Here is a 17,255-nt window from a genome sequence, read left to right as displayed (position 1 = left end):
ACCATCCCCAGGGCTGACTTAAGTTTGCATATAACGCGACACGGAGGTACACGGACTTATACGTGGAAAGGAGGTTGACATTATAGTGCTATGGCCAGCCGTATCCCAAAACAATGTCGTGGCTGGTCTTATCTCTTCTTATCTCATTCCATTGCTCAAGGTAGGGGAAGAGACCAAGGGATGGAATCTTGAACGGAAACGTTTGCTCTCCCCTACTTCCTCTAGAAGTTACAACTTTACATTAAATCTCAACTTCTTTGTCCTGCACTGCAGCTGCAGATACACGGCATGTTGCTGCAAATTTTTTTCCTCGCGTGGGGTTGTGGACATTAGTTTGAGCATTTATTTATGAAACTAAATACTTGAGTGTGTGCACACTTTGGATAGGAAAACACTGAGGCAACTCCAATAGCCTTTCCACTCTTTGTATAAATTTTGTATAAATTTAAAAACTTACAAAAAGAGGTATACAGTGCGGGTGTGTGTGTGTGTGTGCGGGGGGGCCTTGCTATATTTACATCTTCACTGGGGATTAATTATCTATAAAAACTTACGAGCATACTGTATTTATATTTTTCAAATCTATCATCCGTGGCCTGCTATAGGCTGCAGCCACCCTAACCACTTTCCCACTTTCATCTCTGTTTTCTTCAAAAACCTTTAAAAATTTAGTTTATCAAAGAATTGCATGTTTTTGTTGGGTTTGTGACGGGGGGGGTGGTCGAGTCTAGTAAAAAGTTCCAAAAGTGGCCCACAGCACAACTGAATGAGACACCTTGATATCAATCATCCTTCATCCTTCCATGCAGGATAGCCAATATTTTATTGCTTGCATGCCAACTAGAGGATTAAGACAGCAACAAAGATTCACAGAGCAAAAAGATCATCATTTCCCTTGGTCTTGAATTGTACATCTTACACAGCGGTACATTCACGCCTTAAGGGGTGTAACCTTTGTAAGAAACACAAATTGGATTGGACAATAATTGTGTCGAACCAAATTTCCATTTTGTCCTCCCCTGCTTGGACACAAACTTAGGATATGCCACTGATCTCACATCCACCACTGAATTCCATAAAGCATTTTCAATGATCATTTTTTTAAAGCCAGTTCTTAAGCATTTTCATGGTTTCTATGTGAATTTTCTAATTCTCTTTTTATATTTAAAAAAATTTATAGCATAATATTTTGCTTGATTAAACATATATAATCTTCAGAATAATTAACTGCAGTGACATAAAAACGATTACAGGGAAGACCCTGTACACATAATCAAACTGATGGTTTCATCATACGTTTAACTGTATTTAATCCCCATTACTTGGCAGCCCCAGCCAAGATGGATATAACCAACTCAGCCAGACTTTCTTGTGCATCGTGGTCGTGGTGATGTCATCAACATACTGGCTCACATCATTAGAGACAGTAACTGTATTTTTTAAATGCCCTACATAATACGTGGGTAAGATTCTACAGGCCAGAATTGGGGCTACAACCCTGTTCATTTAGCAAAAAAACGCCACAACCGTCTCCTTCAAATAGAAACAGGTTAGCAACAACCCCCCACAACCGTCTCCTTCAAATAGAAACAGGTTAGCAACAACCCCCCACAACGGTCTCCTTCAAATAGAAACAGGTTAGCAACAACCCCCCACAACCGTCTCCTTCAAATAGAAACAGGTTAGCAACAACCCCCCACAACCCTCTCCTCAAATAGACACAGTTTTTTTTTCAGCTGGTAACGTTCACTTTTTCAATTTCAATAAATTTCAGAAAAGCTTTGAAAATCCAACTCTCTTGAATATTCTGAAACTCGGGCCCCAAAACAGAATTACCTGAACAATTTGCCGAGTCATAGAAGCCACCTCTTCCACAAAAAAATATGTTTGTTGTAATCTTCATTACACATTCTGTAGAGAACTGAACAAATTTGGACATAATGTTGAACTGCTGAACTATAAGAACTTCAGACTTATCTTATCAATCATTAACGCATTTATAGAACACAGAACTATACTTAAAACAAAAGCCACTTCATGAACAAAGATATCAGTTCATTTTCAAAGAAATAAATTATTATTGCGGAAGACATTTATCGAGAATATAGTAGGCTTTTAATAAGTTTTCATGATTTTAATGCAATAACTGACTGGCTGCATGCCAACAATCACAACCTGCCAAGGGCCAATTTCATAGAGCTGCTTATGCGCAAATAAGCCTTGCTTAATAAACAAAGGTTATCAGCTCAAACTCTATCTGATTGTCATGCTAATCAAAAGACAGCTAAATGTGATCCAAACACAATATACATCACATGGAATTTTGGCTGGTTACCTGATTTATTAAGCAAGGTTTTCTCACCCTTAAGCAAATTTTGTGCGTAAGCAGCTCTGTGAAATTGGCCTCTGGTTCACAACGTAAACCAAAGCTGATTTGTTGGGAAATGGCAAAAATCAATGTGAAAAGGGCTTTGCTTTTCATATTATGAATGACTCAATACTAACAGAAGCATTAAAACAGAACTGAAAGTAGGTCTGCAGACCTTAGGTTCATCAACTGGAGTCTTACATTACAACAAATGATGACTGGTAGAATGGATGATTGTTCTCAACTCGCTTTATCTAATCCCATTCATCATCATCATCATCAAAGTCATCATCGTCAGAATCGTCATCACTGCCTTCTGCATGGAATGAGGTGATTAAATGACAAAGGAAAAGAACTTAATTCAGTGAAGGTATTACTCCAGGACCTACAAGAACAGCGAGGTTGGAACTTGAGTTTTCTTGAGCTGATAAGACATGAGCCTCAGGTTGGCACAGTAGTATTTTTGCCAACTTTCCACCTCTGAAACGTGAATGACTCAAGGTTCATATGCCGTCGAGGTCAGCCCGTGGATTGGGTTTTCAGTCCCTATCTAACTCCTTGGATTTTCCCTGGGATATTTGACAATGGTTTTTCTTCCATCTCTTACAAGGAACATTTCTGCACTTTTTTATTTATTGTCACTTGTAATCATCCTGTACCTTGCCCTTGGGCTGCTGCATGCACAGGAACTAAATTAACATAGAATAAAGCTGAACCACTTCCTGCTGGGGAACCTGGTTTCGGGAACCGTGTGTTTATACACAGAGCCAGGGTGCCCGGTTTTGGACAAAAGAGCTAGTCTGTGTAACAAAAGACTGTACTCGGAACAAAGGACCTGCTGCTGGGAATTGCCGTCATTTTTCACCTTCCATTTTTTGGAAGGAAATCCGGCACTGTTTTGAAACACTATACCACTGTTTTGGGCATAGCGCGCCTGCGGATTACATGTAGCACCACGGACAAAAGTACTCAATGGCCCCATTGATGAGTGACATAACGCCACTGCTCGCTAATCCAGTCGCGTATGAAAAGACGCTACTGGCATTCACCAGAACAAAAGAAATTATGCAACACCACACAATCCTGGGCTCTCTTTTACTGGGCTGCAGGCTTGGGTTGAATACTTGGGCGTCAATGAAGGTTTCCTTTCAGAGAGTCGTTTGTGTGGGTGTAAACGTCCAGTAAATGAACACATGAATTTTTGAAGAATTTTCAAAATGGAAAATCTTGAAAAGGTTTCGCAATCACATCCCGCTGAAGAGAAATCCACCCGGCAGGTAGTGGTTAATGTACACATCTCATGCTTACCAGAGTGGATTGCATTACTTCTCATCTGTAAGGCGTTTAACAGTGCCGCCCCAAGACCATCTTGAGGTACTCCAGGAGAAACATCTGCCTCACGTTCAGACATGTCCACCTGTAAGGGAATATCACGGCGTTCACTTATGGTGTATCTTCTAACATCAACCGACGGGTATCTTTCTTGTTATTTTTTTTTTGTACTTTTCTCAAGTCCCTTCATATTTGCTCAGACATTTTTTGTATAAAATTTGTTTCACTAAAAATATATCTCAAAGCTCTTCTAGCTTCTTTGAGCTGTTATAAATGTTGAGATACCAATGTGATAAGCCCTGATTATCATAAAACCAGCAAAAGTTGAGATTTCTTGAAAACAGTATTCTCCTACCTGCTTGAGAGCTTTTCCTGCCCTGATCTGATCAAGTAGAGCACCACGCCCATCACTAGCAGGTGCTGGTCGGTCATCTGGATCCACACGCTTCAAGGCAACCCCCTTATGGATACCATCTAGAAGCCCCGCACGACCACCCCCACCCCCGCCCCCGCCTCCGATAGGGGGAGGGGGTGGGGCTGCTCCCACTGCTGGGGGTGGTGGGGGTGGTGGGGGAGGGGGTCCTCCCCCTCCGCCTCCCATGGATGGGGGCGGGGGTGGGGGAGCTGGAGTAGAAGCAGCGTAAGACATGCTTGGAGGAGGCATGGGCGGAGCCATAGATGGGGGAGTCGGGGGCAGAGCTCTAGATGGTGGAGGTGGAGGCGGTGCCCCACGGGATGAGGGAGGGGGAGGGGGTGCAGGCCCTCGACTAGGGGGTGGGGGAGGGGGTGGCCCACGATTACCAGGAGGAGGAGGGGGTGGAGCTGAGCCACGGGAAGGGGGTGGTGGAGGAGGGGCTGAACCACCTCGCTTTCGCCCTTGACAAATAACACGTGAAAACAAAAACAATTATTAGACCAGGCCAAGTTTTTTTATGCTGTCCCTGTGTTTAAAACATGGCCAAAAAAATTTAAAGACTGACAAAAAACAAAACATGACAAAAATTCAAATGAATCTTATTCTTTTCAAGCTTAACATCAGTCACAAACTTTCAAATGAACAACTGAAAAAATGAAAAAGAAATACCATGACCAGTCACAAACTGGACCTGTGAAATAATTTCAAATACTTTTGGAATGGAAGTTGTCATTCTGTTTTCAATAATATATCTTGAACTTGTCCTGCATTACACTGATACTGTTGTTTAGAGATACTGAGAATAACTGTGTGCTTACCAGCCAAGTCATCCTTGATGGCGGCAAATCCTCCATGTTCTTCAACAAAATCTTTGATGAAAGCCGCAGTATTCTGGTCCTTGAGCTCAGCTTCAGAAACGCCAATGTTCTGGAACCAGGTTTTGACTTCTGGGTCCATTTCATCAATCTAGAATAAATAATTCAGGGGACAAATTGCAAGATGTCATTCTTGGACCATGTTAATTGAATCCACGAGGGTCTCTGTGAAAGGAAAGTCGATAAACATCTCATATGAAAATGATTGGCTACAAATATACTGTTTGCCATGCTCACACGGCAATACTGCCCGCCAATTTTTAATACATTCATCACATCTTTGTGATGTATCATCTTTATGTTTCTCATTTTTCTCTCTCAATCTGTCTCCTTGAAAAACAGACTTTCAGATGGCATACCTTTGCTTTGTAGTGCTTCACTCCAGAAATTGCACAAGAATGTGATACGAATGTGAACTAGTTACTCCACATGTGAAATACATATATGAAGTCACCAGTTTTAAATGGGAAAATGAAAGTTAGCCAAGCAAAAGTGTACTGATATTAACTAGTGATCAAATGAAACTTACATCAAAACCCTTTTGTGGGTCCCATCCAACATGGCTGACATGCCTAGAGACAAAAAGTGGAAACCTTAAAAATAGTACAGTGATTACATTAAATGTATAATTTCAGTTAATTAACAGTTAAAAGCTATGGCCCATTAATTTGAAATTTACTGGACAATTCAGTAAAAAAATGCCAATGCTAGAGATTTAATTGGTTTCCAAATTCACAAACTGAGAAAGTCACAAGTCAACAATACTACTTACTTGAAATCACTTGGCGTTCCAATGTCAGCCTTGGTAAGTCTCCCCTTCTTGCCTTTGTCTTTCTTCTTGTCTTTCTTCTTAGTTGTGGAAGTATCAATGGTCGGTGATGGGGGCTGGGTGTTATGGGATGCTACATGAAAAATGAAACCAAATATCAAAGAATGTATACAGTGAACAATGTTACTGAAAAAATAAAATGGAGCTGGTTAAGGGGTGTCCATCCTCGTTCTGATGCTTTAAACACGAGGAACATATGGGAATTTTACCAAAACAATCTGCTTGAAAATTAATGGCTAAGCTTGCTTTCTTGTTTGCCATTTTAAAGTAAATTCCCGCAGGGAAGAGGAGAAATTTGTCAATAAGAAAGTCTACTGCCAATGAAAATGCAGACTAACAACAGACATCCAGAGTGGGAAACTTTGCTATGGCTAAGCAGGTATGACAAAATGAAAGTAAATTGCTCAAGGGATTTGAATCAAGAGACAGGAGTAAAAGACCTACTATGGAAGTATTCTACAGGCCATATCTGCAAAGGTGTAAATGCAGCTGAGTCCATCTTGCTCAAGCACTGATAAACCATTTTCCCAATGGATTGACTTTGCATTTTGACAACCAAAACAGTGCAGAAGGTTCCTCTAAGGCAGATTTGTAATCTGATCTGTATTTAGGCTGGCAGCAAAACAAAAGCTCTTCAAAATAATATTCGTAACATTCTGCCACGTTTGCAGAGTAAGTTTTAAACTATAGCATTCCAGCCCTCTGTTACCATCTCTCTATAGGGGAGAAGTGGAATAGTGGGACATCTGCAATTAATGCTGGCTTTGAAAATGTTAAGATTGCACATTACAGCTGATTTGAACAAATGGCACAATTTCCTATAATGCTTTGAATTCCTTGAGAAAAAATTCAGTGTAACAACTGTATTGCTCTTGACAAAAAAAAGACAAACAGATTGGGGAAAATCAAAGGTTCTAAAACAATATTACAAAACATTTAAGACATATGCAGAGAACATGTAAAAGCATGCTGGCTGTTGCTATATCTGCAAGAGAATCACCCGAGGTTAGTAAACTAGATTTTAAAATACACTTCATATTGCTGTCATGGTTAAGTACATCAATGACGTTGGAATGGACACTGTCGGACTTCATAGACGCTTCAAAACAAGATTACACAATGCAGTGATTTTTCAACAGCTAACAACCAAAGTAATAATACATGAAGTGGGAATTTATTAGTTTGACTACATGTAGCATCCTGTTATTTACAAGGTTAACTAACTGCTGAAGCATGGCCATGAGCCTGAACCACACTACCCTTCTACAAATGCTAAGTGGGGCTCTTAGGATGGACCAGTGGCATGTGTGACCTTTCAGTGCAGTATTGTAAGTTAGACACTTCTTGGCACCAAAGACAACTTAACAGCATGCTTTGCTACAAGTGGGTGACGTATGCACAACCCACAAGATTCTCTTCAATTACTACTGAACACATATGGCTGGAGAATTCAAAATCATGAAAGGTGAGATTGGGCCTGTGAAGTAGGTTCAATACAATACACATCATCGGGGAAAAGGCATTTATCTTCTGATGGTAAACGTTCATTTTCTATCCTAACATAAAAGTGGGAAATACAAATACAGACACAGCGTACTACATATGACTCTGATTAGACATTTACAAAGGTATTTCATTTCATCAGTGAAAAAATATGTTAATCTTTGCTCAGTTTTGAAATAACCATTGGACTCTGAGACAAATTTTGACAAATAATTTCACCACCTCTTGAAAGTAGAAAACAAGGACATCTCAATATCCAATAGGCAGGCCTTGCTCAGATACACAGCAATCAATCATTAGCATCCTTCACCGTCTCACAAAGGTTGTTCAACTCCTCATGAAAAATCCCAACAAAAATGCATATTAGTTGAACTTTGAACAAGAGTTATGCATTTCGATCACCATGCTCACTAACGCACGCAGGAAAACCTACAAGCATCTTGGAGTTAAAAATTGAAATCTCAAGACAAGACACATGCGGAAGCCCTGATGCTTAGAGGGGTGTATCATAGAAAAAGAGAGGCAAAGCTTATGCAAACAGACTACCAGCAGAGAGTTGTGGATTTCCCATGGGAGAAGGCTGGGGGAGGGGCTGGGAAAGGGTCAGGGGGAGGGTATCGTTAAGAAAATGACCTACTACCGGTACCATGACTGGGGGAATGAGAGTCACTGGATGAGAAACGCCGGCTACGCCGTTGATTGCCTGGCGATCCACTCTGATATTGTAATCTGGTATCAGAATGGGATGGTGAGAGAACTGATGATTTCCGTCTTCGTGCTGGTGGTGACAGTTGGTGAGGAAAAATAAAATGTCAATTGGTGCTCTTATTACAGCAGGAAGAAATATATGCATAGCACATTTGGAGAAGTCAGTATGTGAATAAATACAAAATTTCAACTTATCTGGCATTAACTTGCTGATTGTAACAATTTGCTTCAAAAATTGGAAACTTTTGCAATGGTTGTTGGATTATAGTAACTCAACATCTAGTTCTTATTCAAATAAAAGCACAATGACATGATAGCAAAAAGTTGCAACACTGAAACCACCAACAAGAAGGCGGTTTGGCTAAATAAATCCAGCCTAACAAATGCCAAAATCTTTAGCAAGATCCATGAAAATTTGAAAGTCTATCACATATGTCCATACCACTTGGAACAGTTTGCCAACTCCGATATTACGGTACATGTAGGTATTACTTTGCAGAAGCATGAAATCTTCAAAATGTAACATCAATAGTTCAGCAAATTTTGGACAGTGCTGTATCTAGAACAAATAGGCCCTGGGTCTACGACCTCAGCTTTCTGTGACTGTCATACTAGGTACTCTAGATGATATGCACACTAGAATTCTACTGAGCATTAGCAGTAAACTAACAAAAGTAAGAGGCTTGGGTGAGAGACAGTTAGTGCAGAAATTGACACAGATCTGTGGAGATTGCCACGAGAGCTGCAAAGGTTAAGTGTAGTGCATCAGAAGATATGTAACCTTTCGCATTCTGTGTAAATGAGTCTGAATAAGGGAATAAATTGTGCTTGGCTGGTCTTAAATGTGCATTGAAGACCGGCTCAGGAGAATGGATGTGACTACTGCCCGAGCTGCAGGCGAGAGCATTATCAGCAATAACTCTCCCAAGACCGACCAAACACATATTTACTTCCATTCTAAAATTATGGTGTACTATTTACGACAAACATTTCTCTCTCTCTCTTGCCTCCCTCCAGGCGATGCAACCAGATGACGCGACGGCATGACGACTCCCTTGCGTCGTGCCGTTGTGTCGAACCGTCGCCTTCTTGCCATTTCGTTTGTACACACACGACGTGTTGCATCGTGCGTCGCCCGTTGCGTCGTGCTGTCCCTCCAAAAAAAATCAACGCCTGCAGCTCAGGGCATGTATTTTGCAAACGCGATGGATGGAAATGAGAGAAAACAAAAGAAATGTGTCTTGGCTGGGAAATTAAGGAGTGACAAATTCTGAGCTTGCGGTTTCCACTTATTTTGAGAGAGCAATTCCTACATATTCGGATTTTCTTTTGCTCTTTATTTTTTCAATAAAATATGACAGAAATTAATCAAATTAATGAATCAATTATATAAAACAATGAAAAATCAACACCAAAGAGCAAACTGCACGTACTTTGCAAGAAAGGTGGACGGAAATGAAAGAAAACAGTAAAGGCGCCCTCTATAAACACCACGAAATAAAGGGCGACAGCACACGACGTGTCGCGTCGTGCATCAGGCAAAACGATGCACGACACGACATATGACGCGATGCTTGACAGTATGACCCGACGGGCGACGGAAGGGGCGATGTTTAGGCAGAAAAAAATGCAACAAGGAAAGGACCTAAGACAGCACAATGCGACGGGCGATGGCACGATGCGACGTGTGTGTACAAACAAAATGGCAAGAATGCGACGGTTCAACCCGACAGCATGACACAAGGGAGTCGTCATGCCGTCGCATCGTCTGGTTGCGTCGCCTGGAGGGAGGCAAGAGAGAGAAAGAAATGTTCGTTGTAAATAGTACACCATCATAAATACCTGTTTTACTCAAAGAGTCAAAAGAAGTCTATACAATGAGGGATTTCCAACAATTTTGATTTAGAATTTTACTATTAATTTTTAATTTTTATTTTAATTTTACCTGAACACCCCCCAATCCATTTTATTTCACAGTTGTTTCAAAGAATTTCCTTATATAGAGGAAGGACACAGAAGGAGTTTGAACTACCCGGGCTATAACATCCGGCCATTTATCGCTTTCTGGCATGCCAGGTATGTCCCTAGCCAGAGTGCTTTAAGCGCTTGCTATGCACAATCTGTTTCACAACCACAAAAACCCTTTGTCTATTTGTACCCTATGATCGCCGCCGCAAGTTTTCACTGGTACTCTGTATCCTTAAAACTTTGTGCACTGAAGTATAGGATATGAACATGAATATTCATGCATTTGCTGGTGCTTGGTTTGATCTCATGACAACATCAAATTAATGCTTGTGCAGTTGCTTGTATTACGTCGTGCCCTAAATCTATATGTGTAGTCATTGCCCTTAATGAATGCTTTCTTTTGGAGTTATTTTGGGAATAAATAGCCCCATTGTTTACAAGATTTTGTTTAAAAAAATCATTTTTATTACGGCATTTGTACAAAGGTGTATTTTACGAGATTTCATGATCACTCCCTGTGATGAAATAGTCCATTTTGTTCCTAATGAACTTAGCTTTCCAGTAGTAGTCAACATTTTGTTGACCAGTCGTAGCCAAATTCGTACCAAGTCTTTGAAAACTGATGTATTGGAGGGAGGAGAATAAAATTACAAACTCTGCATGGATAATGGAAGTGTATCAACATTATTCACGATGGCCAAAAGGTGGTCTAATATCAGGGATTTTTCTCTCTCTATTTCCTGGTCACAGCAATAATTTGTATTTAATTGCAAGCAAAACACTACTAGTATTGCTAGGATATTACTGGCCTCGCTTGTCCAGCTAAGATGCAGGCAGTACTCGGGCATTTTTGGAAGAGAACCCCTCCCTCCGATAATGCAACTGTAGGGGCTGATTTGCACTCCAGTGATGGATTGATGCGAACCTTGTAGAACCTCCCCCATGCGAAGACCTGGGGCACGTTCAATAGCCCAATACATAGGCTGGTATTGGCAAAATGTACCTTGTATAACGTTGTTAGTCATATACATATGTATGCCAAATATTGTGCAGTTGAACACACCTCTGACACAGCTTCCTAGTAGCTAAGTTTGACCAGTTTGACACAGTGAGTGTACTTACAGGTGTTCTGCGCTGGGACTGGAGGAGCAACGTTGGGGCGTTTCTGTGGAGGTGCATCAGGGGCACGGCGCTTTTTGTCTAAATTGGGAATGAAATCATGCATCAATCACAACTTTTACATTAGTGTTATGAAAATTTGTGGTTTAAATGGCATGGTCATATCTCTGTCTTGGATACTGTCTGTTTATTGGCCCAGAACGATCACGACAGGACGACATATCTGCATATCACACTCACTGCGAGATATCTCATTCTGCCGATAATGCGTGCATGTGCATGCACGTGAGACGGAAGAACTTTGGGAAGTCTGAGAGTGAATATTTCCCCTCCGTCAGTTTTGTTTGGTACCCATGATAAGTTTTGTGCATAGGCTACCAGGGAATTTGATCATTGATCATGCTCATATAACAGACTTGTTCCCGTCCCCGCAGCGTATAAGGTTATGAAGGGAACGCTAATCAGACTACATGACATGTGAACTTGTACTCGATGGTACCCCCCCTACTTTCACATTAAAGTTTACACAAAGAAAAAAAGTAAGGGAATACAGCTTTTGCAGACAATATCGTTTATGTTTGTTAGGGTTAATTATACTTTTTGACGGAAGGCCTATCATCTTCCGAAATTTGGAGCTTGTTTCTTTGGATAAATTCTTTAATCAAGACAGGGGTATGACAAATCATTTTGCCTCAGGGGCCCTATTCATCCCTCGGGTGTTCAAAACGTCATATCTCACACAACAGCGGTCAACAATTGTTTAAATTGAAACTAAATGTTGTCTTGCCATGTGGTAGACATACATGATCCCCTTTTTCCATGTTTTCTTGGCACTTGGATGGAAGTTAATTTTATGGCACTGTCTGACACACAAGCGGTGTGAAGACCCTTGACTTTAATACCTTCCAGTGTGAGGACCCCCAACTTAGCTTCCAGTGTGAGGACCCCCAACTTAACTTCCAGTGTGAGGACCCCCAACTTACCTTCTCTACGCCGCTGCTTGTCCTTAATCTTATCGGTGATGCACTTGGAGAATTCATTAGCTTCAGCATCACTGGCAAAGTTCAGGCCAGCCCAGCAAGTCTAAACGTAGGCAGTCAAGAAACGAAAAGTCATGCAAATTATCTTCCATATTAGAGTCCACACCTACATTGACAGATTTTATCGGGGGATTTTGACAGTTTAAATCATTTTATGGTTGTAACAAGTAACTCTGTAAGACCTGTGTATCGTACATGTATTTTGGTACAATGAACTGTATTGAGGAAGTGATTTATGAGTCCTCATGACGTCCTAGAGTAATATGAACTATGAAAAAAAAAATCCCAAACAGCTGGATAGATTTACAAGAATTTCAAGTTAAACTACTGTGAAAGGTCTAATTTTCTAAACACTCCACAGTTCTACAGATCCTCCATAGACTTAGAATACTCACATCTGTTGCAAACGTGTGGAAAAACTGCTTGCCCTCAACAACAAAGTACTTGAACTGATTGTAAAGTTCTTGTTCCCAAACTTTCATTCCTCTCTGCAAAAATAAAAACATTGGAAAGGGTTGCAAAAGACAATTATTCCTAACACAGCCAACAGCGTGATTTCACTTTTTTTTATAAGCTTGTTTCATTTTCCTTGGTAAAAACAATGGACAACATTTTCCACATGCTATCAATAAATACAGAATAAGAGCATTAACTCTAACAGCGCAAAGATGGAAACGTTTATGATTTCAAAACCCCTCCAAAAATTTGTCTCAAGATACCTCTTGTGAAAAAAGTGGGTGAAAAATCATCACTGAACCTGGCTGGAGCTTACCACAATATCAAAAACTCTGATGTAGTAAGATCGATTGTTGGTGTCTTTAACGAAGCAAGCTACACCACAGCATTTCTTAGTCCAGGAGTTAGGAGGCTGGGCCAAAAACACCTGCACTACAGCCGTTGTCAAAGTCTGTCATCAGAAAAAGGAAGAAAGAAATACAGCACATTAATCACAATGGTTCCAGAGCCACTTTTCTTTGGTGAATTTGGCCTGAAAGGGTGATATATTTTCTATGGTGACAAAGTGGTTTTGGGATTTGTACACAAAGTGAAGGGAAAGAGGACGAAAAAATTCTAAATCCAAAATGAGTGCCTGGTTGGTGGCTATGTGGATACGATGTCAAAAGAGTTCTTCATGAGAACGAAGCAATACAAAATGAATTAAAGCATGTCGAAATTGATTGGTAAGCAGAAGTACATGTATCATCGAGGACACCGTGTAGAGGGCAGTGGGTTTGCGGAGGGTTTGAGGAAGATTCTAGGAAATGCTTCATTGAATGTGTCAAGAAACGTGATATAGACACTCTGGGCTGCATGTGTGTTCCTTCATTAGCCTTTGGTCGTGTAGAATACAAAAATGACGCTGATTGGCTATTAAGGATGAATAACGTTACGTCAATCACATGCACATTTCAAAAGCTGCATGCACACACGGATAAATCTGTCTCACGCATAAACACACGCAATTAAAGTCCTAATATCCCAAATAGTGGGATATTTAAATGTCCTCATGCTAAAAAGATGAAGTGTAGTTGGCAGAAATGACTCATGATTACAGTCTTGCATTCTTTTCCAATTCATTTTCAGTGATTTGGCAGCAGTCTTTTGGGATCAGCAATTCAAAAACTTTTGAGTTAAGCGGACATAATGGTGTGGGAATTTTGAGTTAGCGGGGTACTTTTCTACATACCCTATTCTGTGGGCTGGAATGAAGACTGTCATTGAGAAACATGTAAGTGGAGTTTTGAGTCAACTTTGAGTTACTGAGATGAGTTGACAGAATTGCACTGAACTTGTGCACAGTACACGCATGTACACAGGATAATTCCAGAAATTAGGGGTTCAATTTTTTTCATGTCCCTATTACATCTGACATATATGTATGTATGATTTTGTAATTTTCTAATTTCTAAGAGTGATGAATTAATGCAAACTGCCTGCCAAACAAATAGTAATAAGCAAATTTCCTGTTGCATTGCCACACTGATTTTAGTGAACAAAGCTAGCATGGCTAGAGGGGAACAAATTGTCTACAACAATTACAATCGCAAGCATTCATTCGCCGAACATTACACAATGTTCACTTTTGTGGGGGACAGGTACATTGGGTTCTTGGGGGGGGACTTGAATCAGTGAAATGACTCCCACGCTAGCAAATGTGACGTAGGCCCTACTGACCGTGATTTATTCTGAAAAAGGGTGGCAGGGAAGGAGTTCCATACAATACAGACGCCACTTAGACTGGTCTAAAAAACTAGTAAGCCTACATGACTTTCGCCGTGGCTGTTGTTACGGCAGCCATAAAGCATCTCCCATTTTCTATCGTTACGGCACTGCAACTGCGCAAGCCCGCCAACTTTGCGCAGATTTCCGACTTTATTTCCCTTTAAAAAAAATTCTCCAAAGCCTCCGATAAGAAAAGAAAAAAATTTCCTGCTTAGGCCTATACAATTAGAAACCAACATAAAAAACAATTATGGTATAAAACATGAAATAAAATGGTCCAAGCACGGATTCGAACTCACACACCAGTGGTTCCAAACCTTCCACCTTGACCACTTGGCCACAAGCATTCAGCGACCCAGGTAATTTTAAAATATATAAACCATCGTGATGATCAGCTACGTCTTCGCACTTGCGCAGTTCAGTGCCGCAACGATAGAAAATGGGAGATGCATTACGGCTGCCGTACTGATAGCCACTTGGGGTTTTTTCCCTCCTAAAAAACCTACTGTCCTAAAGTGAACTTCTCTGGACATGTTTTTGCTTTCTGCAGGCTTACTGGCGCCCGTCTGTGGAACTCTTCCCCAACAGCCCAATCATGTAAGTGTAATGTTTCTTCTGTTTTCGTGCTTTTTTTGTACAGGAAACAGGCGGAGTGCGAGACTGATACTTACATGACTTCGTGATACATGTATTGTTATTGTTACGCCCCAATTATAGCATCAGTCCCAACTATAGTTGGGCCCATCCCAACTATAGTTGGGCAAGTTCCAACTAGAGTGCTACATTTTCAAGATGTATTTTTTTTTTTAGAGTGCTACAGTTGGACCGGCCCAACTATAGCAGAGAGGTCCTGTGTGCATGATGTGCCCGGCATGTGCCAAAGTCATATTGTTTACAATTTTGCCATGTCATTGGTCACAGGTGTAAGTGCCACATTTTTGATGAATTGTGTCAAGTGTGACTGTGAGACACATTGACTTGGATAATGTTGAGACATTTCCCACAGACATTGGTCAACAATAGTTGGGCCAGCTCAACTGCAGCACTACAGTTGGGGCTTATGCTATCTATAGTTGGTTTCAAGTCAACTCGGACCCAAACCAACTCGGACCCATACCAACTCGGACCCATGCCAACTCGGACCCACGACCAACTTGGACCCATGCCAACTCGGCCCCAATACTAACTCGGACCCGCGACCAACTCGGACCCAATACTAACTCGGACCCACGACCAACTCGGACCCACCATGAGTCAACTCGGACCCAACCCAAGGAGCGTGATTATAACTTGTTGAAAATTTTTATTTTGTCCACTTTTACATTTAAGCATTTTTATTTTGTCCACTTTTACATTTAAGCATTTGGTAAATGACACTTTTGCACTGCATGCTGCCGAGATTTAACGTCCTCTCTACACGGTATGCAGGGAAACAGTGGCACAGGATTCCCAGAATTTCTCCGTTTTCGAGTTTGAACAGGCATGGTGGTTAAAAAACCGTACAGGACTAGATTTGATATCAGTGATGTCTTGGAACAAGTGATAAGTAACCAACAAGCGTCGTATTTTTATGGAGGCACATTTCCTATGATGTCTTATTTGCCGCTTGTAATCTGGAATCTTAATCAGGTATTAGCTGCCGAGGTACTTGCGTGATTAACCATAAAGACTGATTTTGTCACCTTCCATTCTTGAAACCCTATGATCGGGGAGTGGGAGCTTGGGACAACCAATGGGAGCAGCTTTTGGAGTGTGATTGACAGTACCAAATCATTGACGCCCTTTCGCCGAAGTTTCTTTTTTGGCACTCCAGATCACCAGCAGAAATCGAATGAACTTTCACCAAACAGCCCCCAAAGTTTTTGTTGCAATAAAAAGCCACAGATAGGCCTTCTGATGTACATAAGAGATGCTGCATACGTACAACAGATACTGCAGATATACACCAATACGAGGGATCATAGAATTATTTATATAAATCCCGAATTTGGGATTAATAGTTTCCGGTTCAGAGTATTTCTTTCACAAAACGCCCCACAATGCGGGCCTATTTTGGATAGAGGCAGGCGGCTTCAGAGCTGAGCGCATAGTTTTACTACTATTAGGGGGTATCTTCGGGAAAATGCGAAAAAAAAGTTCATAAAATTGAAACGAAAAGTGATCAATCTGGCCATAATCTTGAATTTCAAGTGGAAAAAAAATTATCTTGAATTTCCAGCGAAAAAAATGAAGGCCAACCTCGGAGGTTCAAGAGTCGGCGCTATTTCGGTCTAGTACGGGCGCGTATTTGGTGTAATGCAACCGTAAGACTCAGTGGGTCCGAGTTGACTCGAAGTGGGTCCGAAATGGCGTGGGTCCGAGTTGACGTGGGTCCGAGTTGGTTGTGGGTCCGAGATGGTCGTGGGTCCGAGTTAGTACTGGGTCCGAGTTGGCGTGGGTCCGAGTTGGTCCTGGGTCCGAGTTGGCATGGGTCCGAGTTGGAATAGGTCCGAGTTGGTTTGGGTCCGAGTTGACCTGATCCCCTATAGTTGGGGCGTAACATTATTGATAACGTTGAACTAGTAATATGGTATGTATGGGGTTAGCGTGAGCCTAGTCATGCTGGTGTGAAACTTCCTTAATTTTGTGTAAACTAGGCCTATTAATTTGCTGATTTCTCACAACATTCAAACAACGACTTACCGAACATCTTCTACCGAGAAGGTTAAATACTTGATCATTTTCAGACTGGGAGAGAAGCTTTGAAGGAGCATTTGCAACCGGCGTTGCTCTGCGATTTGGAGGATTCGCCATTTCTGAGGAACACTTCCGCGATTATCCCGCAGGCGCGGCAGGTGGAGTTGTTTAGCATAGGTCAAAGAGCAAACAGTTAATG

The 17,255-nt window shown here is 41.2% G+C and overlaps 1 protein-coding gene across 3 annotated transcripts; it reads right to left on the bottom strand.

The window, feature by feature from the left end:
- Positions 1-792: 792 nt before the first annotated feature.
- Positions 793-17,219, bottom strand: wasl (WASP like actin nucleation promoting factor). 3 transcript variants are annotated; one of them, XM_087135390.1, is made up of 12 exons: positions 17,063-17,219; positions 12,930-13,064; positions 12,553-12,645; positions 12,101-12,200; positions 11,121-11,198; positions 7,960-8,100; positions 5,763-5,892; positions 5,520-5,562; positions 4,934-5,081; positions 4,056-4,576; positions 3,677-3,785; positions 793-2,684 (listed from the first exon to the last, which is right to left on the bottom strand). In XM_087135390.1, the coding sequence occupies exons 1-12, from the start codon at positions 17,171-17,173 to the stop codon at positions 2,623-2,625; spliced, it is 1,671 nt and encodes a 556-aa protein (XP_086991516.1). In that variant the 5' UTR covers positions 17,174-17,219; the 3' UTR covers positions 793-2,622. The 3 variants fall into 3 exon arrangements, with proteins under 3 accessions (XP_086991516.1, XP_022098017.2, XP_022098026.2); XM_022242325.2 differs by having other exon boundaries at positions 7,969-8,100; XM_022242334.2 differs by lacking the exon at positions 7,960-8,100.
- Positions 17,220-17,255: the final 36 nt, after the last annotated feature.

Source organism: Acanthaster planci, linkage group LG04, assembly GCF_054643075.1.
Source record: "Acanthaster planci isolate LZ-2023a linkage group LG04, COTS_SCS, whole genome shotgun sequence".
In the NCBI taxonomy this organism is placed as follows: domain Eukaryota; kingdom Metazoa; phylum Echinodermata; class Asteroidea; order Valvatida; family Acanthasteridae; genus Acanthaster; species Acanthaster planci.
Note: the sequence above shows the minus strand (reverse complement) of the source record. Positions and strands in the feature narration are given on the sequence as shown.